Source organism: Simochromis diagramma, unplaced genomic scaffold (genome assembly GCF_900408965.1).
Source record: "Simochromis diagramma unplaced genomic scaffold, fSimDia1.1 OVJJ01000466.1, whole genome shotgun sequence".
In the NCBI taxonomy this organism is placed as follows: domain Eukaryota; kingdom Metazoa; phylum Chordata; class Actinopteri; order Cichliformes; family Cichlidae; genus Simochromis; species Simochromis diagramma.
This window is the reverse complement of record NW_024387287.1, coordinates 435,794-455,693: the sequence shown is the minus strand read 5'-3', so window position 1 is coordinate 455,693 and position 19,900 is coordinate 435,794. Positions and strand designations below refer to the sequence as shown.

At 41.7% G+C, this 19,900-nt stretch overlaps 2 protein-coding genes and 1 pseudogene across 10 annotated transcripts in view; all 3 read left to right on the top strand.

The window, feature by feature from the left end:
• The window catches only part of LOC120716232 (1-phosphatidylinositol 4,5-bisphosphate phosphodiesterase eta-2-like), a 145,784-nt gene extending 142,792 nt beyond the window's left edge, over window positions 1-2,992 (top strand). For 4 of the 8 annotated variants that reach the window (XM_040003679.1, XM_040003681.1, XM_040003680.1 and 1 more), the window contains exon 22: window positions 2,611-2,992. In XM_040003679.1, the coding sequence (XP_039859613.1) occupies window positions 2,611-2,873 (263 nt within the window). In that variant the 3' untranslated portion in view covers window positions 2,874-2,992. The remainder of the gene's footprint in view (window positions 1-2,610) is intronic. The other 4 variants (XM_040003686.1, XM_040003684.1, XM_040003685.1 and 1 more) reach the window with 4 other exon arrangements.
• Window positions 2,993-3,303: 311 nt separating this feature from the next.
• LOC120716234 lies at window positions 3,304-4,124 on the top strand (annotated as a pseudogene).
• Window positions 4,125-6,988: 2,864 nt separating this feature from the next.
• si:ch211-251b21.1 (uncharacterized protein LOC571720 homolog) overlaps window positions 6,989-19,900 on the top strand; it is a 31,882-nt gene continuing 18,970 nt past the window's right edge. Inside the window, exons 1-4 of one of the 2 annotated variants that reach the window (XM_040003688.1) lie at window positions 6,989-7,113; window positions 7,292-7,364; window positions 9,330-9,361; window positions 17,899-18,078. In XM_040003688.1, coding sequence (XP_039859622.1) covers window positions 7,301-7,364; window positions 9,330-9,361; window positions 17,899-18,078 — 276 coding nt within the window. In that variant the 5' untranslated portion in view covers window positions 6,989-7,113; window positions 7,292-7,300. Of the gene's footprint in view, window positions 7,126-7,291; window positions 7,365-9,329; window positions 9,362-17,898; window positions 18,079-19,900 lie in introns of both variants that reach the window. The other variant, XM_040003687.1, reaches the window with a different exon arrangement.

Genomic DNA, 19,900 nt, shown 5'->3' with positions numbered 1-19,900 from the left:
GGTCCATGAGCACCCCAGGACGTAGGAATAAAGAGACGACCACCCCAGAGCCAAGCGCTCTTTTTCAGGTGTGCTACAGTAAGTCTAACACTCACAGTTTTCAGCTGAAATACACCACAGGGTGATCAGCCCTTTTTCCTGCTGCGACAAAACTACCCCCAGCCCTGTGTGCAAAGCATCAGTCCTCAGAATAAACGGGAGGGAAGAAGTTAGGTCTGGAGCAGGGTTTCACATGAAACACCACCTGGCATTGCTGCATCCACAGGACCAAATCGGGGGCAACTTTTTGGGTGAGGTCTGTTAAGGGACTGGTCTGCTCCCCAAAGTTCGGGACGAACCAGCCAGCCCCAAAACTGCCTCACCTCCGTTTTGGTTTTGTTACAGACAGGATGCAATGACTGCTGGCCTCGCCATCTGAGGGCGCACCTGTCTGCCTCTCAGGTGGTAACCCTCATACTGTTCTTCCCTTCAACTGCAAACATTTTCAGGTTGGCCATGAACCCCGAACCCCCCCACCTCAGCAGAGACTCCATGACTGCAGCCACCTGCTGCACATGCTCTGCACAGATGTTACTGTGAATGATAACATCATCCAGGTAGGCGGCAGCTTATGCAGTGTGTTGCTGCATCACCTGGGCCAAGAAGAACTGGAATGTGACCATGGCTCCATACACAACCATATGGAGTAGAGAAGGCTGTTTTTTCCTTAGACTCTGGAGACAAGGGAATCTGCCAGTGGTGCTTGGTCCAATCAAGTATTGTGGAAAATTGAGCAGTTTGTCAGCCTGGAGTATGGGATACGCATCAAACTGTGACACCACATTTACCTTGTGCTAGTCTACACAGAACTCTACAGAATCCTCTTTTCTCCACAAGAACCAAGAGGCCATACCATCCACTGTATGGCTCTTCTATTACTCCCATCTCCAGCATATCAGCCAATTCCTTCTGAAGTATTTGCCTTTGTTTGTAGGTAATTTGTAAGGCAGTGAACACATCGTCATGCCAGGGTGAGTTTCAGAATGAGAAACTCACCCTTCCTTAATTAGGTCCAACACTCCCCTGGCTCCCTGCCAAATAGTTTAAAGGAATAACATCTTGTGGAGTCCTGGGATGATAGATGCTTGTCTGAATAGACTTAATGCCCAATAATTCAGCGCACCAGTGTTTGCCGCACTGGCCAATCAGTCTCTGGACACCTACATGATTCTGCTGTGGCATTGAAGATGTCTAGGAATGCAGATAATCTCTCCCATCTTGTCCAGCATGATAGCTTGTGCTGTGGGGAGCTGTGAGGGTGGACCCATATCAAGCCACCAGGTTGTCCAGAACCTGAGTTTCACACTTGGCCTGGACCTGCAGGTTCTCCAGCTGCTTAAGCTGCACTGCCTCCTACTGTCGGTGTATCGAAGCCAGTTCTACCACCACCTGAACCAATGTGTGCACCAGCTGCACGGGCTGTCGGTCCAACATCTTCATGTGGGGGAAAGTTGGGTGCCAATCTAGCAAATTGCTGCTACAGGAGCTCCCAACACATGCACCATCACACACTGTGTCTTTGTTCAGTGCTTTCTCTTTTATTTTCACACAATTTATTTTGTACTGATGTTTGCTTTACATCACTGCCCTCCAGCTGTGGTCACTCTCCTCTTCTGCCAGTTCCATTTCTTCTACTGCATAGCAGTCCCACACATCGGTCCCTACTGTTGTATAAATATGAGAGACATGGTTTGGCAACTACTGACAGAAGCGTCTCCCAGCCTTCCCTGGCAATGCCCCTGAACCCACCTCACTGCCCCTCCCCTGCAGTTAAGCCATAGACCAATCCTGCCACCACAGCAATAGCACTAACAACAAGACAGGAGGCAGAGCTAGAGGAAGCAGAATGATCAGGAATAAGAATGAGTACATCAAAGGGATAGCTTAGGTTGACCAAGTTGGAGAGGACAGGTTGAGATGGTTTGGACATGTGCAGCAGAAGGATAGCAGATACTTTGGCCAAATTATGTTGTATATCAGGCTGCCAGGGGGGAGGAAAAGAAGAAGACCTCAGACAGGGTTCATGGGTGTAGTGGCAAATGTCATGCAGAGAGTTTGTTTGACAGAAGATGATGCTAGTGACATAATGAGATGGAGCCACTGTGGTGAACCGTAAAGGGAGCAGGCAAAAGAACAGTGCAAAAATTCAGGTCTTACACTGGGACGCCATTATTCTTGCTAGTGTTAGCTAATACTGAGATTGTAACTTTAGCTTTCTATCATTTTACTGGCAACATTGAGAATAAGCCATTGTGCCACACAGCTAAGATACAACTGCCTGGTTATTGTTGTTTGACAACTTTAGTGCTTTTAAAATCATTTCTGAGCAGAAATGAGTAGCATGCCAGATTATTTCATCAGCTTCATGGTACTGACTTATGTATGATTTCAAAAGCATTTATTTTAGCCAATATTAAATTATGCAATATACAAATCATTAGCATGTCAATATTCAAGCTGATACCAAATACATCAGATCAAAAGATCTCCAGTTTTCAAATTGATTAGGTTTTATCGCCACTAGGTCAGTATTGTGATCAAGCTTATAGAGTTCCTTCTTTTTTTCGACAGATTGTTCTACAGTACACAGACCAGATGCCCCTCTTCCATTTCTTGCACTAAACCCCAGAAGACACCGAGAGCATCCGTTCTGTTCATCCTGCCTCCACTCAGGAAGAGTATTCACATCACTCCTCATTTACATCAGTACATTCAACACAGCACACCATTCCTTCAAATGGGATGGTACACAGTCCTATTGTGGTGAATGGAGATGCTATGAAACCTTCTACAGTTTCCAAAACCACATCCCTCTTCCTGGCAAACCCTGTTGAGAAAATGTTACTATCAGGATACAGTAAAGACCCCAAAACCAACAAAAACTTATTTTTACATGGAGCACAAATCAAACCAAACCAGGACACTACAGCAGAAACAAAAAGTGATTCAAGAGTTAAAGTCTTATGATCAAGCAGAGCTACCTCCTCATGCAACCGTGTCGGCTAGAACTCCTGCAGTCCCTCCAGCCAGGATTAGGAGAGCTTCTTTTAGCCAAGTGCCATCTCACATTCCAATAAGAAGAACAAAAAGTGAGGGCCATGCTCGAGGAGATGTAATCTCAGCTAGGTTGGCTCAGTCAGCAGTACCAGAGATCTGTGCAGATGCTACCGTGAATGATTGTTTTTGGAGGAAACTGGAGGCAGGCAACCACCACGGCAGCATATCATTCTCCTCTAGTATCTGTTCAAGTGACACTGCCATTGAAATCTCTCTAACCTGGCCAGAAAGAGTCTCAACAGTCTATCTACAGCCAGCAATACCTGTGACGCTTCCTGGGCCAGCTGCTGTCACCCAGCGTTTGTCTGCGACGATGCAAGTCAAACCTCAATCTTTAGCAAAATGAGTGCCCCAGAGATCAGGTTAATCTCTGTCTTCTGCAGAACCACGGGTAGAGTGAGCCAGCAGAGCCACACCTGGAGCCAGATCTTCATAGAGGAACTTAAGCAATCTTCATCCCCTCCAGCTACATCCACAACAGCTACAGCTTCTTTGTCCAAAAAGCCTTGGAGATCTGACCTCTGATGACATATGGTGCAACTTTGATAGTAAGTACCACAGCATCATCTGCAGTTTCACTGTTAGGCAAACCAAAGACCAATTCCCAAATGGCAGCCCACAGAACTCAGCCAGTCACTTTACAGAACAGTTACGGAAGCTGACTGATGTGGAGCCCCTGACTGCTGGAGATTTCGCTTCACGGGTCTAAAGAATTCCCAGAAGAGCAAGGTGATAAGACCCTGGTTCGAGGGACTGCCTCCAGGAGCCAAAGCAGACTGTGGTACATTACAAACCGGGCCAGGGAGGCCCAGGAAAGACTGAAGCTTCAAAGTGTTCCAGTACAGAGGTGCAAGCTTTAGGCTTACTCTTAGCACTGGTAGTAGCCCCATTGAGGAGCTTGGGATCCCCGAAGGTGCTTGTTTCATGTCCCAGAGTCCTTGCAGATGCCCTGCTGAGTCAGCACATGCCTCCCCTATACAATCCCAAACCTCCACTGACCCTGAAAACATTACAGTTTCTTTTTTGCTCAATCTCTAAGAACTGGCTGACTTTAAACTGATTGTAAGAGAGAAAGCCTGAAACTAGTATGGAATAGATTTGCTCCAGCAGAAAACTTTTTATTTTATTTATATTATTAATATTTTCTTTCTTGTAGAAAAAGCTGCAAATCTTGCAAAATACTGGTCTAAAGAAAGGTGTTTTACCACTTATTAGTAATCCATGAACAATCTGTTTGACATTTAAATGTTGTATATTTTGAACCAATGATGTACATTTTTTGTGCAATCAGGAAACGTCTTGAAAATGTTCAACAAATACTGAAATCTGTTTGCACAAAATGTTAGATATTTTCCAGAATGTGTTTAGTGACAAATACCAGGAATTTTTTTTTTTATGTTGGTTTCGTTGGCTATCATTTGCTCTCACGTTCAAGGGTTTTATTCGTTGTTTCTTTTTTTTCTTTTTCTTTTTTTTTACAAATACAGTAGCAATACACGTTTACATGTTTTTCAAAGACGTGTTGTTTTTATTTACTTGAAGTGGAATAACTTACTTTGGCTGTGGTAAAAGTTAGATACTATATGCATTTTTATAAGACCGTTAATCCACTAGCAATATTTTTTAAATTGATGGCATGGTATCATTGTGGAAGATGTGTAGTTCAATGCTAAAAGCCAAGGTTCATCTCATGTTTTTGCTGAAGAAAGGAACGATTCTTAAAGTTCTTCATTTCTCTTTGTGTAGTAGTTACAGTGTAATTTGACCAGGTTTTGCTAACATTCTCATCTGTGGCATGCCGCAGCATTTAGATGCTGTGTTTTGAAGCAGTGCTGTACTACTCTGTACCAAGTTTTAGCCCTTTTATGCTGACTGCATGTCTTTTATGTACTGTAACCTTTATCCAAATCTTGTGCTTTTTTTTTGCAAATATATTTTATATGAAAATTAATATTCTAAACACTGTTTTTATCGTCTAATGATGATCAAAATGGCATCATGTTTGAAACCCTGTGTTTCCAGTAGTTTGTGATACTAAAATAAGATGAAAATTATGCATTTCAAAGCACGTTTATTCATCAGCATCCTGTATTGTTTGATTTAGACATTGTGAATTAATGATCTGAATAAATCTTAAGTTAATAATACTGAACATTTCACAGCTCATTTATTTAATTTGTACTTAATCTTGTCTGCAGCCGTCTTAGTTTTTTGACAAAGTCATTAGCTGGGTTAATTCAGCCTTGCACAAGGTGACATGTAAAAGCCCTTGGCCTTGGTTTTGGCAGTGTGCTGGGTTCTCTAATTATGGACTCTGCTTGGGTCTGTGTTTACCAGCCATCACCCCTTTCAACCTTTGGAGGGAAAAAAAGAACTAGACCCCCTGCAGGAAGACAAAATGTTCCTTGAAGCTTCACAAGAGAGACAAACTTGTTAAGAGATCAGATATTAAAAAGAGACAATACTGTGCTTTTGGACTGGTTTTGGAATCGAGTTGTTGTTTAACTCGGGTTATTTTACTTGTAGCTAAAATATACATTTGCACACAATCATAAAGTTTCTGTTTGAAACACTTCCTAAATTCGGATTTGTGCCTGTTTCCTTGAGACTAGCATTTTCACACTCAAACAACTTTTTTCGTCACAAGTTGCTAGCCAGTGAGTTAGGAAAAGGTCGTGCTTTCTGTAGTAAGGTTAAGACCCTACAATATTAGAGTTAAGACCCTACAAAACACCAACTCTGCTTACCATTTTTAAAGATTAGAAACAAATGCTGGTCTTTGTTTTGCCCCCAACTCCCATGTCAGGATGCCAAAAATGGCATTATAATAGTTTAAGTTCGAGAGCCGAGTTAGTCTACTTGGATCTCAAAGTGTTAGGGTTTGACTCTCCAGAGCTGAGAATCCATGCATTGTTTTCATGGTTTCTCAGGACACTGGCATGTCAGTCAAAGGTTTGTCCATTGTCAGGACTGTGATTTCCAAAGCTGACAGCCACCTCTGGCGAGCTGTCAGACACTGCTAGGCCTCTTTCTCAGCTCTGTAAGACTTTGTGTAGCTCGACATGCTCATTTTAGCGCTGTAGACTCTGCTCCAGCCAGCACACAAATACAAAAGACAGCTTCATTAGGATTCCAAGAGATCTACTGAGTCCCTCTTAAAGCTGTATTTATCTCGACAATTTGGCAAGTTTTGGCCTCTCAACTGAAACCTCCAGGCCCTGTCTAGCACTTAAGGCCTGAGAGAATGGTTTTTGTCTCACAGAATGAATGAAGTCTTTCCTTTCAAGATGAAATCACTGCCTGTTTTGTACAAATAAATCAGTTTGGTTTGCAGCTTATACGTAGACATTTTTGAGACAAAGAAACGTCGTAGGGAGCGAGTGTTTGGATAGTTTTAACAAACTGCTGAAGATTAATAAAACATTTGTCCTAGCAAATTAAACAAAGGACGTAGCTTCACAGTCACCTCTGTTGCTGTTTTGCAGGAGAGATTGAATTTATGATGATGAATCCCTCATGGTTGGTCAGGAGTGAGAGGAAATGTGCTCCAAAACAAAATCCCCCTTCCTCTGAGCCACTGGGACATTCCAGTCCATCCATATGTAAAGCTTACTGCACCACCACACTGTTAAGCTCCCAAACCCTTGACCCATACTCCCCCTCCTTTGTTGTTAAAGATCCTGTTGTGTAACCGTGCAAAAACACATGGTAACTGTTTAAAAGTCTGAAAATCTAAGACATAAAGTGATTCTGCCTCAGAAAAACACACCCAGCTCGAGTAAATTGGATACCTCTCAAGACTTTGTAGTTTTTTTTGGCCCAGCAGTTGTGGGTTTATCTCCCTGTGAGCCCTTATCTCCTCCCTCTCTGTTTCCCATATAAACCCTCCATTACTTTCAGCCGCACTAAGTCTTTTCAGTGACCTGCTCACAAGATATTTTTAATTTCTTATTCATTTTCTTGGACTCGCCCCGTGTCCACAATTTGTTTCTGCATACTGTGCCTGACAGAGCAGAGGTAAGGAAAGAGTTAAGGTTTTTTTTTTTTCTTCATGTGCCAAGTAAAAACAACTGCAAAAAAACCTGTTTAAAAGTGTTGTGTCTGCAGATAATTTCAATGTTAAATCAAAGACATCGCTCGTCATAAACATGGTCATGTTTTCACAGAAATTTAAAGTAGTCTGTGTCATTTACAGGACGGAAACATGAAAGTCTGCATGGCTTTATTCGTTTGTGTGGCAGTCCTGACTGCATGGTTCTTCACTGCAGGTAAGAATAATGCTACATCTGAGAGATGTGCAATCAAGGAAATTGCCATTAGTTCATGAGTTGCATTAGATCTCTAAGCAGGTTTTTAATAATGTTACCTATGATCATGAAACCATGATCTCTTCCTCACTCTTACAAAGAAGTTTTGTTACCTGAACCAAACCAAACAAAGTCTCAAAAATAAAGCAAAGTCTGAAAATGACAGTTTAACGTGGGACACAAACCCAGGTCTCCTGGTTAAAGGTCTAGTAACTGACTAATGTGATCTTTTACAAACCCTTGTTTGATGTGTAGGGATGTTTTCTGATGAGGCAAAATGTTCTAAGTAAGAACAAACAACACTTCAGCTATCAGGGAATTATACATGGGCACTTGTTATTGCTCAATCTCTGCTCTCTTCCTCAAGTTGTGTTTGCTAATCTTACAAAGTTATTTTCATGTGCATGGGGTTTTTTCAAGTGCTTGACCACATTCTTGTCAGACTTACACATTTTTCTTCCCAGCTTTGTAAAAAGTAGCTGGTACACAAGATGAGGTCTATTACTTACAGATATTTCCCTTAGAGTCGCGTGAAAAGAAGTTTCTTCCAGAGCTAATAATCAGTGTCAGTACATTGTCTTTGTTGTGCCAAGCTTGAAATAATGGTGAGGTACTGATGGGCTGATTAATCGGCACGAGTTTGTGTTTAAGGTCTCCAATTGTTTTTCATTCGTTTAATGTACCTGGAGGCAACTATATAAATAAAACTGAATTGAATAAAAGTTTTAAATCCATCCAACTGTCCCTTAATTAATGCAGCCCCACCCCACAAATGAATACTGGGTATAAACATTTACAATTTCAAAAAAAAAAAAAATCAAGATCTGGGCCAACTTTTGATACTTTGTTAACCATGATGTTCCCCATTATCCATTAGATTTTATTTTAAACAAGCATTGAAAACACCTCCACGCCTTCAAGTAAAACATTTTCTGATTGGACTCTTAGCATTTTACTCTAACTAGCATTAAATTACAACTTTAATGTATGCTATAACTAAAATTCTGTGGCAAGATTTAGACTGCTGGAGGCCTATCAAACTTCACACAGGGGTCCAGTCCACACTGACAGACTCCTATTTCTCACCAGTGGAGGGGCTACTGCCCTACTGTGCTCCAGAAAGCACTGTGATGAATCAATTAACTGCGTGAGAGGAGGACTCAGCAGGCAGGCAGTGAAGTGACAAGCATCTCCGCAGATTGTAGGTCCTGCCATCATCACTAGAGGAGACTGGCATCGTGTCATCAGCTTTATATTACCCAACCAGAGCTGCTTTTGTTGTGGTACGCAATTATGAAAAACTTGCACCCCTAGCACCTCTGCATGCCCCACATCCCCGACCCCTACCCTCCCATCATTTTCTCTTCTCTGACAGACCTTGGCAGGGCATGTTAAGTCCTGGCATGCCACTGCTCACAGTTAGAGCAAGAAGAAAACAACTGTGAGTGTCATGAGTAATGATGGGATTGGCTGTGGGTTTTATCCCCTGATTACATGGTGAAAAGGAGTTGGTCAGTGGTGGTGGGAGGGGATGGTTAGATTAGAACAGGAAAACACATCTTTTAAGACCTCACTTTGATCCCATCAAATGAGCCTTGTCCCCCCCCACCTATTGTATCTCGCAACCTCCCCTCACCATGGAGCCAATTTCTCAGCTCTTCTAAAAAACAACCGAAAACAAGACTGTCATTGTCCTTCACTGGCTGTTTGGCTGATTTATTTGCTATGGTTCAGAGAAAAAACACATGAAGGGAACTCAGCAGAACAATATGCTTCATTAGGCTTTTTGAAGCCATACTTTCCATAAGCCTGTAGACTTGAAACCAAACCACTAATCAGACTGAATCCTATTATTTTGATCTGATGCTTAATTACTTTTTTCCCAAAAGTTCAATGCTGTTTTTCTTTTTCTTTTTTCTGTTCTAGATGCCAAGGAGTTATTCATCACAACCATAAAGGTATTCTTTCTTTGTCTCTTGTTCCTGGCTAGAATGCCAAAGTCCAGCTGTGATACAAAGTCAAGTCAACAATATAAGAATTTATGCCTCTTATATACAACTTCATTGTATGTTCAGAATAGCTCTTAAATCATGTAATACATTATTTTGGAAGACTGGGAATTGATCTTACCCTTGTTGAACTTGAACAAGCAAGCTAATTATCACTAGTTGCACAGTGTCTCTTTAATAGTTTAAAACATTGTGTTCTGGTTTCAAAAACAGACATAAACACTTGTCCTTTATATCGGCAAAGTTGGGTTTTCTGTCCTAGTCGCCATAATTCTTACTGACCCACTTTACACTTCACTGTCAAGTATAAAATAAACCAAATAAACACAGTCCATATGCCATCTTCACAATTTTCATATCGAAGGAAGCTTTAAAGTCTATCTTTACATTTTCAAAGTTAGCTTATATATATATATATATATATATATATATATATATATATACACTCTTGACATAAGGTATTGTACAGTCTATCTGATTAAAATATGAGTAAACAGATTTTTTTTATTAAGCAAACACAAACAAACAAACAAAAAACAACATAGCACAGCGTCTGCCAAAAAATTAAAACAAAATAAAAAATTCAACAATTCCTTGCAGGCAGTCTTTATCCATCAAACAAGGGTCCTGCGCAGTATCTTTGCTGTTCCTGGGACTGCGCTTTTCTGGACAGAGATCTTGGATGTTGTTTCTGGGATGTTCTTTAGCCAGGGCTGGACTGGTAATCTGGCATACCAGGCATTTGCCCAGTGGGCTGATGCACTTTTGGGCCGTGCACCAGTGCTGCATGCACTGACATAAGCCCATTCATTAATTTTCACTACTGATACTGTATTGCCCAATCAAATCTCTCTACACAACCAGGCGCTCCACTTGCCTTTGCTGTACGTCACACAACATGTAGAACAGAGTTTAGTGAGAAAGAAGTGGAGAAAAGCTGTGGAGCTGCTAAGACAGATAAAAATAAACTAAAAATAAATGCAGCAAAATGTGTCAAATTAACCGACATATTAGCTGTTGGGGCTGCTGCTGCACCATCAGCAGTATTGCCAACAACAACTTTTACAAGCTCTCACAGCCACAGGAGGCTGCTGTTAATAGCACCAACAAGGAGTGCAGGAAGAGGGACAACGGTCCCAACAAGAGAGTGATATAATAGATGGAGGATATAATTCCCCGCTCGCCCCTGCCATCTATCCTTCAAGCTCCTCTACCAGAGGCCTGGGAGCTTGGGGGTCCTGCGCAGTATCTTAGCCATTCCTAGCGCTGTGCTCTTCTGGACAGAGTTCAAGTTCAAATTTATTTATATAGCACTTTTAAAACAACAGGTGTTGACCAAAGTACTGTACAATAAAATGGACAAGGCAATAAACATAACAAAAAAACAGAATAGTGTTTTAGAAGAGAATAAAATCATAAAAAAGAGAATAAAATCATAAAAAATAGAATAAAATCATAAAAAAGAATAATAGTAACAAACTCATGATGAATCAAAAGCCAGAGAATAAAAACGGGTCTTTAGATGACTTTTAAAAGTATCCAGTGTTGGGGAGGGTCTGATATGCAAAAGCAATATATTCCAAGGTTTGGGGGCAGTCACAGCAAATGCCCGGTTTCCTCTGTGTTTTAATCTGGACCTAGGGACAACCAAAAGCATTTGGTCTGCAGACCTCAAGGATCTTGGGGGAGAATACCAGGTTAGGAAATCAGCAAGATATGTAGGGGCTAGTCCATGCAATGACTTAAAAACAAGTGTTAAGATCTTAAAGTCAATTGGAAAGCTGACTGGCAGCCAGTGTAGTAATGCAAGCATGGGACATGTATGATCTCGCTTGCGTGTGCCAGTTAGAAACCGTGCTGCAGCGTTTTGAACTAGCTGCAGTTGGCCAGTTGATGAAGAGGTGACGCCAGAGTAGAGACTATTACAGAAGTCGAGGCGAGATGAGATATAGGCATGGATCGCTTTCTCAAAATCTCTGAAACGGAGAAAGGGCTTAACTTTTGTAATTAGGCGAAGATGAAAGAAACTGGTTTTGACTACATTATTTATCTGTCAAGTGCTGCCAAAAATCACTCCTAAATTTCTTGCAAAAGGTTTTTTTTAAATAATTTTCTAAGGGGCCAAGGTCATAATGGTCAGAAGGACCAAAGACAATGACCTCAGTTTTCTGTTCATTTAGATTTAGAAAATTTAGAGCCACCCATGCCTTGACATCTTCTAGACCACAGGTGTCGAACTCCAGGCCTCAAGGGCCGGTGTCCTGCAGGTTTTAGATGTGTCCTTTATCCAACACAGCTGATTTAAAATGCTAAATTACCTCCTCAATATGTCTTGAAGTTCTCCAGAGGCCTGGTATTGAACTAATTATTTGATTCTGGTGTGTTGACCCAGGGTCATATCTAAAACCTGCAGGACACTGGCCCTCGAGGCCTGGAGTTTGACACCACTGTTCTAGACAATCAAACGGTCCCTTCAGAGGATTCACAGATTTTCATTTTAGTGGAAAGTAAATCTTAGAATCATCTGCATAACAGTGAAACAAAATTCCATATTTTTTAAAAATAGATCCCAACGGGAGCATATAAATTGAAAAAAGGCCTGGACCAAGGATAGAGCCCTGGGGGACCCCGCAAAAAAGGGTCGTCTTTGGAGGCAATGTGTCTCTGAATCTAACAGAGAAAATACGATTAGATAAGTAGGATTTAAACCATTCCAAAGCAAGCCCTTTAATTCCGGCACATTGTTCCAGTCAAGAGATAAGAATCCTGTGATCTACTGTGTCAAAACGGTGGTGGTTCACCAATGTCGTGTTGGTCTAAAAAGGTCTGGAGCTGCGGAAGGACAATTTTCTCCAGAACTTTTGACAAAAAGGACAATTTAGAGATTGGGCGGAAATTTGATAGAACTGTTAAGTCCAGATCAGAGATGGGCAGTAACGCGTTACTTGTAACGCGTTACTGTAATCCGATTACTTTTTTCAAGTAACGAGTAAAGTAAGGGATTACTATTGCAAAAACGGTAATTAGATTACCGTTACTTTCCCGTAGGAACGCTGCGTTACTGCGTTACTAAAACCGTGATTTTTTTTGCGAGAATGTCTCATGACAGTGACGTAAGCAAGTGCGACGTTCTTGACAACAGCTGTCTGCAGATCAACAGTGGATAATATATTGAGTGCGGGAGAGAGTATGAGCGTGCAGCGTTTAAAGCGTGGAAGTACTGACCTTACTTTAAGTTTTATTCCATAAAAAGTGACAAAAACATTAGTGTCCGTTGTGCGTGGGAAGAAAACTTCTTTTTACAGCGAAAAAACCCCCCCTAAACTTCCAAGCAAGCACCGAGTGCGCTATGATGTAATGGGAAATTCACAGAGAAACTCGCAGAGTCTTCCACTGACCGCCGCGGTACACCTGCACCAGGGTAAACCTCCGCCTACCCTACTCCTGCTTTACAGGTGAAAATAGAGCAAAAGGACCGCTAGTCTTTGATTTTATTTATGTCTCAAATTTCTGACTACTTCATTAAGTAATGAAAGGGATACTGGCTCGAAGTGATCAAAAACAGCCAAGATTGGAGTATAAACACCTGGGTCAGAAACGGGAAGAATAATGTGGGATCTAATATCTACAATTTTATTAATGAATAATTTCATTAGATTCTCACTTGTTATGTTCACTGCTATATGAGGATCAGCAGTGGGAGGATTAAGAACTGAATTTATAATACCAAATGAAATCTGAGGTTTATAACAGTTGTTGGACACGATCTTGGAAAAGTATTTTGTTTTAGCTGCTCTTACAGCTTTCTGGTAACTTGACAGGGATTCTCTAAGTGCCTCAAACGACACTTGGAGACGGTCCTTTTTCTACTTTCTTTCCACTTTTCTACATGCCCGTCTGCGTTCCCTGGTGTCATTATTTAACCATGGTTGGGTTTTAGGTTTTAGATACCTAGTGGTACAAGGGGCAATGGAATCCAGTATTTCCAGACAAGCTGAGTTGAACAGGGAAAGCAGACTATCAGTGGTCGAATGAGTGGTACTGTTAGTAGGTAATGCCCGATTACCTGGTAATGCCAGAGATCTCAGATGTTGTTCCTGAGATCTGTTGAAGCCACTCGCCTAGCTTGGGAGTCATTGCACCTAGCACCTACCACTGTTACCTTCACCCTTCACATCTTCTCCAACTCTTCTCTGAGCCCTTTCTCATGTTCCTTCTTCCTGATGTCATTGGGAACCGCTACATCTATCACTACAGCTGTCTTCTTCTGTTTGTCTACCTTCTGTTTGTGTTTGTCTACCACAAAGAGGCCATACTCGGCACAGATGTTTCTGTATCCTATGCCTGCCTGCTAGCATCTTGCACCCTGTTGTTATGTGCTGGATTGTCTCTGGGACATTTTTACATAGCCTTCACCTTGAGTCTTGCCTGGTGTGATAGACCCCAAACCTCTATGGATCTTGTACTCAGAGCTTGTTCTTGTGCTGCCATGATTAGTGCCTCTGTGCTGTCTTTCAGTCCAGCTTTGTCCAGCCACTGGTAGGATTTCTGGATATCAGCCACCTCCGCTATCTGCCGGTGGTACATACCGTGCAGGGGCCTGTCCTTCCACCATGGTTCCTCCTCTTCCTCCTCTATCTTGGGTTTCTGCTGTCTGAGGTATTCACTGAGCATGCGGTCGCATCCAGATGTATTCATGGATGTTCATTGTCTCATTCTGGACTGTGGTGCTGACACTCACCAGTCCCCGGCATCCTTCATTCCGCTTGGCGTACAGCCTCAAGGTGCTGGACTTGGGGTGAAACTCTCCATGCATGGTCAGGAGCTTCCTGGACTTTATGTCAGTGGCTTCTATCTCCTCCTTTGGCCAGGTTATTATCCCAGCAGGGTACCTGATCATGGGCAAGGTGCAGGTGTTGATAGCCCGGATGTTGTTCTTACTGTTCAGCAGGCTCCTCATGACTTGCCCAACCTCTTCATGGTTCCCATTAGCCTGTGTAATCCCCAGGTACTTGTAGCTGTCTTCTATGTCTATAATGTTACCTTCTGGTAGTTCGATCCCCTCAGTTCTGACTACCTTCCCTCTCTTTGATATCATCCAGCTACATTTCTCCAGTCTAAATGGCATTCCGATGTCATTGCTGTATATCCTGGTGACATGGATCAATGTCTCGTTCTGTCTTGGCATACAGCGGGATGTCATCCATGTACAGGAGGTGGCTGACAATTGCTTCGTTCCATAGTCAGTATCTGTAGCCAGTCTTGTCAATGATCTGACTGAGGGAGTTCTGGCCTATGCAGAACAGCAGTGGGGACAGGGCATCTCCTTGGTAGATCCCGCACTTGATGGTGACTTGTGCTATGGGCTTGGAGTTGGCCTCTAGAGTGGTTTGCCACATCCATATTTAGTTCCTGATAAAGGCTCTTAGGGTCCTGTTGATCTTGTCTGGGCATTCCACGATCCAGGTGTGGGGCATCAAGTCATATGCCTTCTTGTAATCAATCCAGGCAGAGACCAGGTTGGTCAGTCTGGTCTTGCAGTCTCGGCTGACTGCTCGGTCTACCAGTAGCTGGTCTTTTGCTCCTCTGGTATTCTTGCCAATTCCTTTCTGTGCCCCGCTCATGTATTGAGCCATGTGCCTGTTCATCTTAGCCGCCAGATGCCTGACGAGAGCTTCCAGCAGGTTATTGGCCAGTAGTTGGATGGGACTGGTCCCTTCTGGGGGTCCTTGGGGATCAGAACTTTCCGGCTTTGTGTTAGCCATTCTGGTTATCTCTCATCGACTAGCAGCTGGTTCATTTGTGCTCCCAGACGCTTGGATGGTTGTATGGAGAACAGCTGCTTTATTCTCCTGCCTTCAATCTCCCTGGTGTACCTCTTCAAGCGGCTGGCCAAAGCTCTGAGTCATTGCTTGTCAGTTTCCAAGGCCTCAGGTATGGACAGCTTTCTGTACTTCTTAGGCACCTTCTTCATTGCACCTTTCTGCAGGTCTGATAGTTGGCTAACCTCCCTCCATGCTACCTTAATCTTAGCCTCTGGTCTCCTTCTCCATGGAGGGTAATCAGAACTTGTGGCTGTTCCACTTGTAGCCAAGCATCTCACTGATCACTGCTGCCAAAGTGTAGATCAGCTGGTTAGTCTCGGTAATGGTGGTGGTAGGTATGGTATGTAGTGCTGCATTCACATCATCCAGTAGATCTTCTGAGGGTACTTCATGTAGTCTTGGTAACCGGCTATGGAGGTTCCAGGTTTCAAGCTTCGCTGTGATCCTGTCTTTCAGGTCAGTTCCTCTTGCACTCAATGATCCTTCTTCCATCGCACTTGGGGCTTCGTATATATATGTGATAGGGTGTGAGTGTGTACTTGTGTAGACACTCGGGTTCTTTAAATACAAGGGGGAGAAAGTTCATCAGAAACCCAAGGCACAGAGACTAAACAGGTCTAATCAGAAGAGGTTTATTCCCAGTGGAAGAAAGCAGGAATAAAACAAACAACATTCTAAAAACTTATGCAATAAAATGTTCTTATTACACTAAATTCTAAAGCAAACACTCAATAAAATTGTCTTAAAAAATCTCCAAGAAGAATGTTCCTTATAGCTAAGAGGGAAACAATTCCTCTTCTGGTGCTGAAACTGCGCCAGCCTAATCCCAGGGAACAAGGAATCTCTTCTCGTTACTCTGTCTCTTCATCGAGCTCATTGCACCACAACCCAGTTTTGGCCCACAACAGCACACAACTGAGTCCCTGGCTTGCCGCTACCATGGTTTTCCTCGTGGCACCTCCCTGAAGTGTCATCCGTGAAGCTGGCCTGGCTAATCTCCATGGCGACCCTCCCCCCCAACAGGGCTGCACCTGACGAACAACAGTGGAAAACAGTACTCACAAATGCCGACAGAGGTTCACCTGTGGCCTGCTGTTGATCACACCCATTGTTCCCCACTGTTTGCCGTTTCTGTCGCTGGAAATGGAGTTTTAGGACATCCTGATAATAATGAATTGCAGTAGTCCAGCCTAGAAGTAATAAATGCATGAACTAGTTTTTCAGCGTCACTCTGAGACAGGATATTGCTAATTTTAGAGATATTGCACAAATGGAAGAAAGCAGTCCTACATATTTGTTTATTATGGACATTGAAGGAATCTGAAAATATATGCTATACCTTCTGATGATACTGCCTAAGGGAAGAAGGTATAATGTAATCAGATTTGGTCCTACCACACAACCTTGTGGAACTCCATAATTACCCTTAGTGTGTGAAGAGGTCATTCAAACCATACCTACAGCATGCTCTAATGACCACTGGTAGTCATACAGCCTTGGATAAAATAGAATTGGTACAGGGATGGGCCATCTGCCTGCACAGAGCTCTGTTGTCAGGAAGCAGTTTACAAAGTATGTCGGACCCCTCTTGTTTATGCTGTTGTTGGTCCATCAGCCTGCCATAAGAAAAAAGGAGCAAATGTATGACCTACAAATAGCTCAAAAGATAACAAGTATTAAAAACAATGAACAGTGTCCACAACAGCCACTGTCTATACTTTTTTTTTTTTAGTTTTTTTTTTTTTTTCACGGTTCACCCATTCCTGGTAATTTCTAGTAATCGCTGTATCTCCCGCCCACTTGTCAGCCAGTCAACATTCAGGAGTCACTTACGTCTATCAAAGTTAGAATAAGGAAGGGTGGGTTATGTGAAAACCCCTCTCCTCTCTCTGTATGACTGAAATTGTATATGCAAACCAACACATTTGAGGGACTGTAAAACCAGTTTAAGTGAAACACAAAATCCAAGGCATAACACTATTAGGTGTGAACAAGTCTCACGGACCAGATTATATTTACTGTTGTTTACTCAAATCTTGTGCTCAACAACTGACTACTGTGTTTCATAATATTTTTAATAAGGATTTAGAGGCACAGGATGTATCTATTGTTTGGATGGATGCTTTTTTAGTTCTGGTTCCTAAATCTAGTTATTTAAAAACTTTAAATGCACAAAGACCGGTAGGCCTCACGTCAATTGTAAATAAAATACTTAAAGTCAAAGAAAAGGTTAAGGGTGAAGTTAAGGGAAACTGAGGATGTGCTTGACTCCACACAGTTCATAAAGGAGTGGAACATGTCAGATTGACCTTCTTGAACCTGACTGTTCAAAACTCAGAGTGAAAAGTTCCTCAAGTATTTCGGTGCAAAAAGTGAGACTGCCTTACACATAGCACTGTTTCCTTTAAACAGTCATTTACATACTACAATTTTAGGATTCAGAACTTAAAACTATGCGACAGACTGGCGACCTGTCCAGGGTGTACCCCGCCTCTCGCCCTATGACAGCTGGGATAGGCTCCAGCACCCCCCGCGACCCTGAAAAAGGATGAGCGGAAGTGAATGGATAGATGGAACTTTACACAAACTTCAAGTTGTAAGAGCATGTTGATTTCCTTTAAGTTTAAAGTATGCCTTGCTTGCTGCCTTATGTTTTGTCAGGATGAACCATATGCCATGAGCAAGGGCTCTGAGCTAGAAGGCTACTGCATTGATCTGATCTCAGAGCTCTCCAAGAAGCTAGGCTTCAAGTACAACTTGCATCTGGTCAAAGACAACCGCTATGGCGCCATGGACTCCAGCGGCAACTGGAATGGCATGATTGGTGAAGTCATCAGAGGGGTGAGTCACAGAGTTATAGAGCACTGAAACAACTCTACCTCAGTGTGTTACAGTATGTGAACACTGTAGTATGTGTCTTCAGTGTAATGTGTTTGGTTGCTCTTGTTAAATTAAGTTTGATACCCTCCTGTTCAACCTCAGACCTTGCTTTGATGAATGTACACTTTAAATTTAATGCCACCAATGTCTGAGCCCACCTAATATTATGCATTATAGATTATCCGAGCCACAATGTTCTTTGCAATTTTACATTAATTACATTAATTGGCAAGATTACTCTTAAATTGTCAAATTAATTTAATTTATCCCTCATAATGTCCTCCCGATTTCCATACACCTGTGGTCCTCAGGGGTCAAAAATGTCCCCACTTCATTTGAGTTTTTTTTAAAGTATAAAGTATAAATTGTCAATCAATTCAGTGTTACACCTTAGTTTTACTTAAGACCAACACACTAACACAAAATTTACCCTACATTATACATTTTAGGGCCACCAGACCTTGTTTACATAAAATACACTCTGTTTTTGAGCAAAAATAAAACACGACAATGAAATATTTAAATGTTTAGATTATTTTGACTATCTGACTAACTGCAGAATGCTGTATGTTGAACTTTAGAGAGAAAGTTTTTTTAACCATTTATAAATTTTAAATGGCAGCACATAATCACACCTGTGGCCCTCAGGGGTCAAAAATGTCCCCACTTCATTTGAGTGTTTTTTAAAATATAAAATATAAGTTGTCAATCAATTCAGTGTTACACCTTAGTTTTACTTAAGACCAATACATCAACACAAAATTTACCCTACATTATACATTTTAGGGCCACCAGACCTTGTTTACATAAAGTACACTCTGTTTTTGAGCGAAAATAAAACGAGACAATAAAATATTTAATTGTTTAGATAATTTTGACTATTTGTCTAACTACAGAGTCCTGTATGTTGAACTTCAGTAAGAAAGTTTTTTTTGAAGCATTTGAAGCATTTAAAATTTTTAAATGGCAGCACATGTGACCTCCATTTTTGACCTCCTGTGGTCCACAGAGGTCAAAAATGTCCCCATCTGGTTTGAATGATACTTAATTAATATGAAGTGGATTTTCCCCCACTTTTAATTAAAACATAATTCAAATATTTTGACACAATTTTTTTATTCCATTTCAAATTTAAGTCTGATAAAAACCTCATAAAAATGATTTTTTTCTTTGTTTTCGGGTAAAAAAAAATTAATTAAATCATCAGTTATTGTGATTGCTTTAACAGATTATCACAGACCGGTATATGTAAAAGTTAATTTAGAAAGCTGTTCTTAAACTACTTTAAGTTTTTTACTGGCAGCAAATAATCACATCTGTTGTCCTCTGGGCTCAAAGATGACCCCACTTGCTTTGACTGTTTATAAAGCAATAAGTATAAAATATCATCCATCTCTGTGTTTAAAGGTTTTATTCATCTTTAGTCCAACTCATTACCTGACATTTTTCTATATTTTGGCATGGTAGGACACCAGGGCATGGGTCTGAGTGAAGGTAAACTTTCATGAGGACAAAGGCATCTCCATATTTGACACAAGTGCAGGAGGAAGCTCAGGTTTATTCCTCTGCACTGGTCCCATCATGGACAGCTTTCTTTTCTGCAGTTGCAGGCCAAGGGTCATATACAGTAAACAAGTTGTTACTGGTGATTGTTTTCTTTTGGAAACCTTCTGCAATGTTAGGGACAACTCACGTGTCCTGTCTGCAGGATAGACGGTTTGCCATCGTACACTAGCATGTTCCATGTACAGCTGGACCTGGCATCACATACTTCCCATGTTTT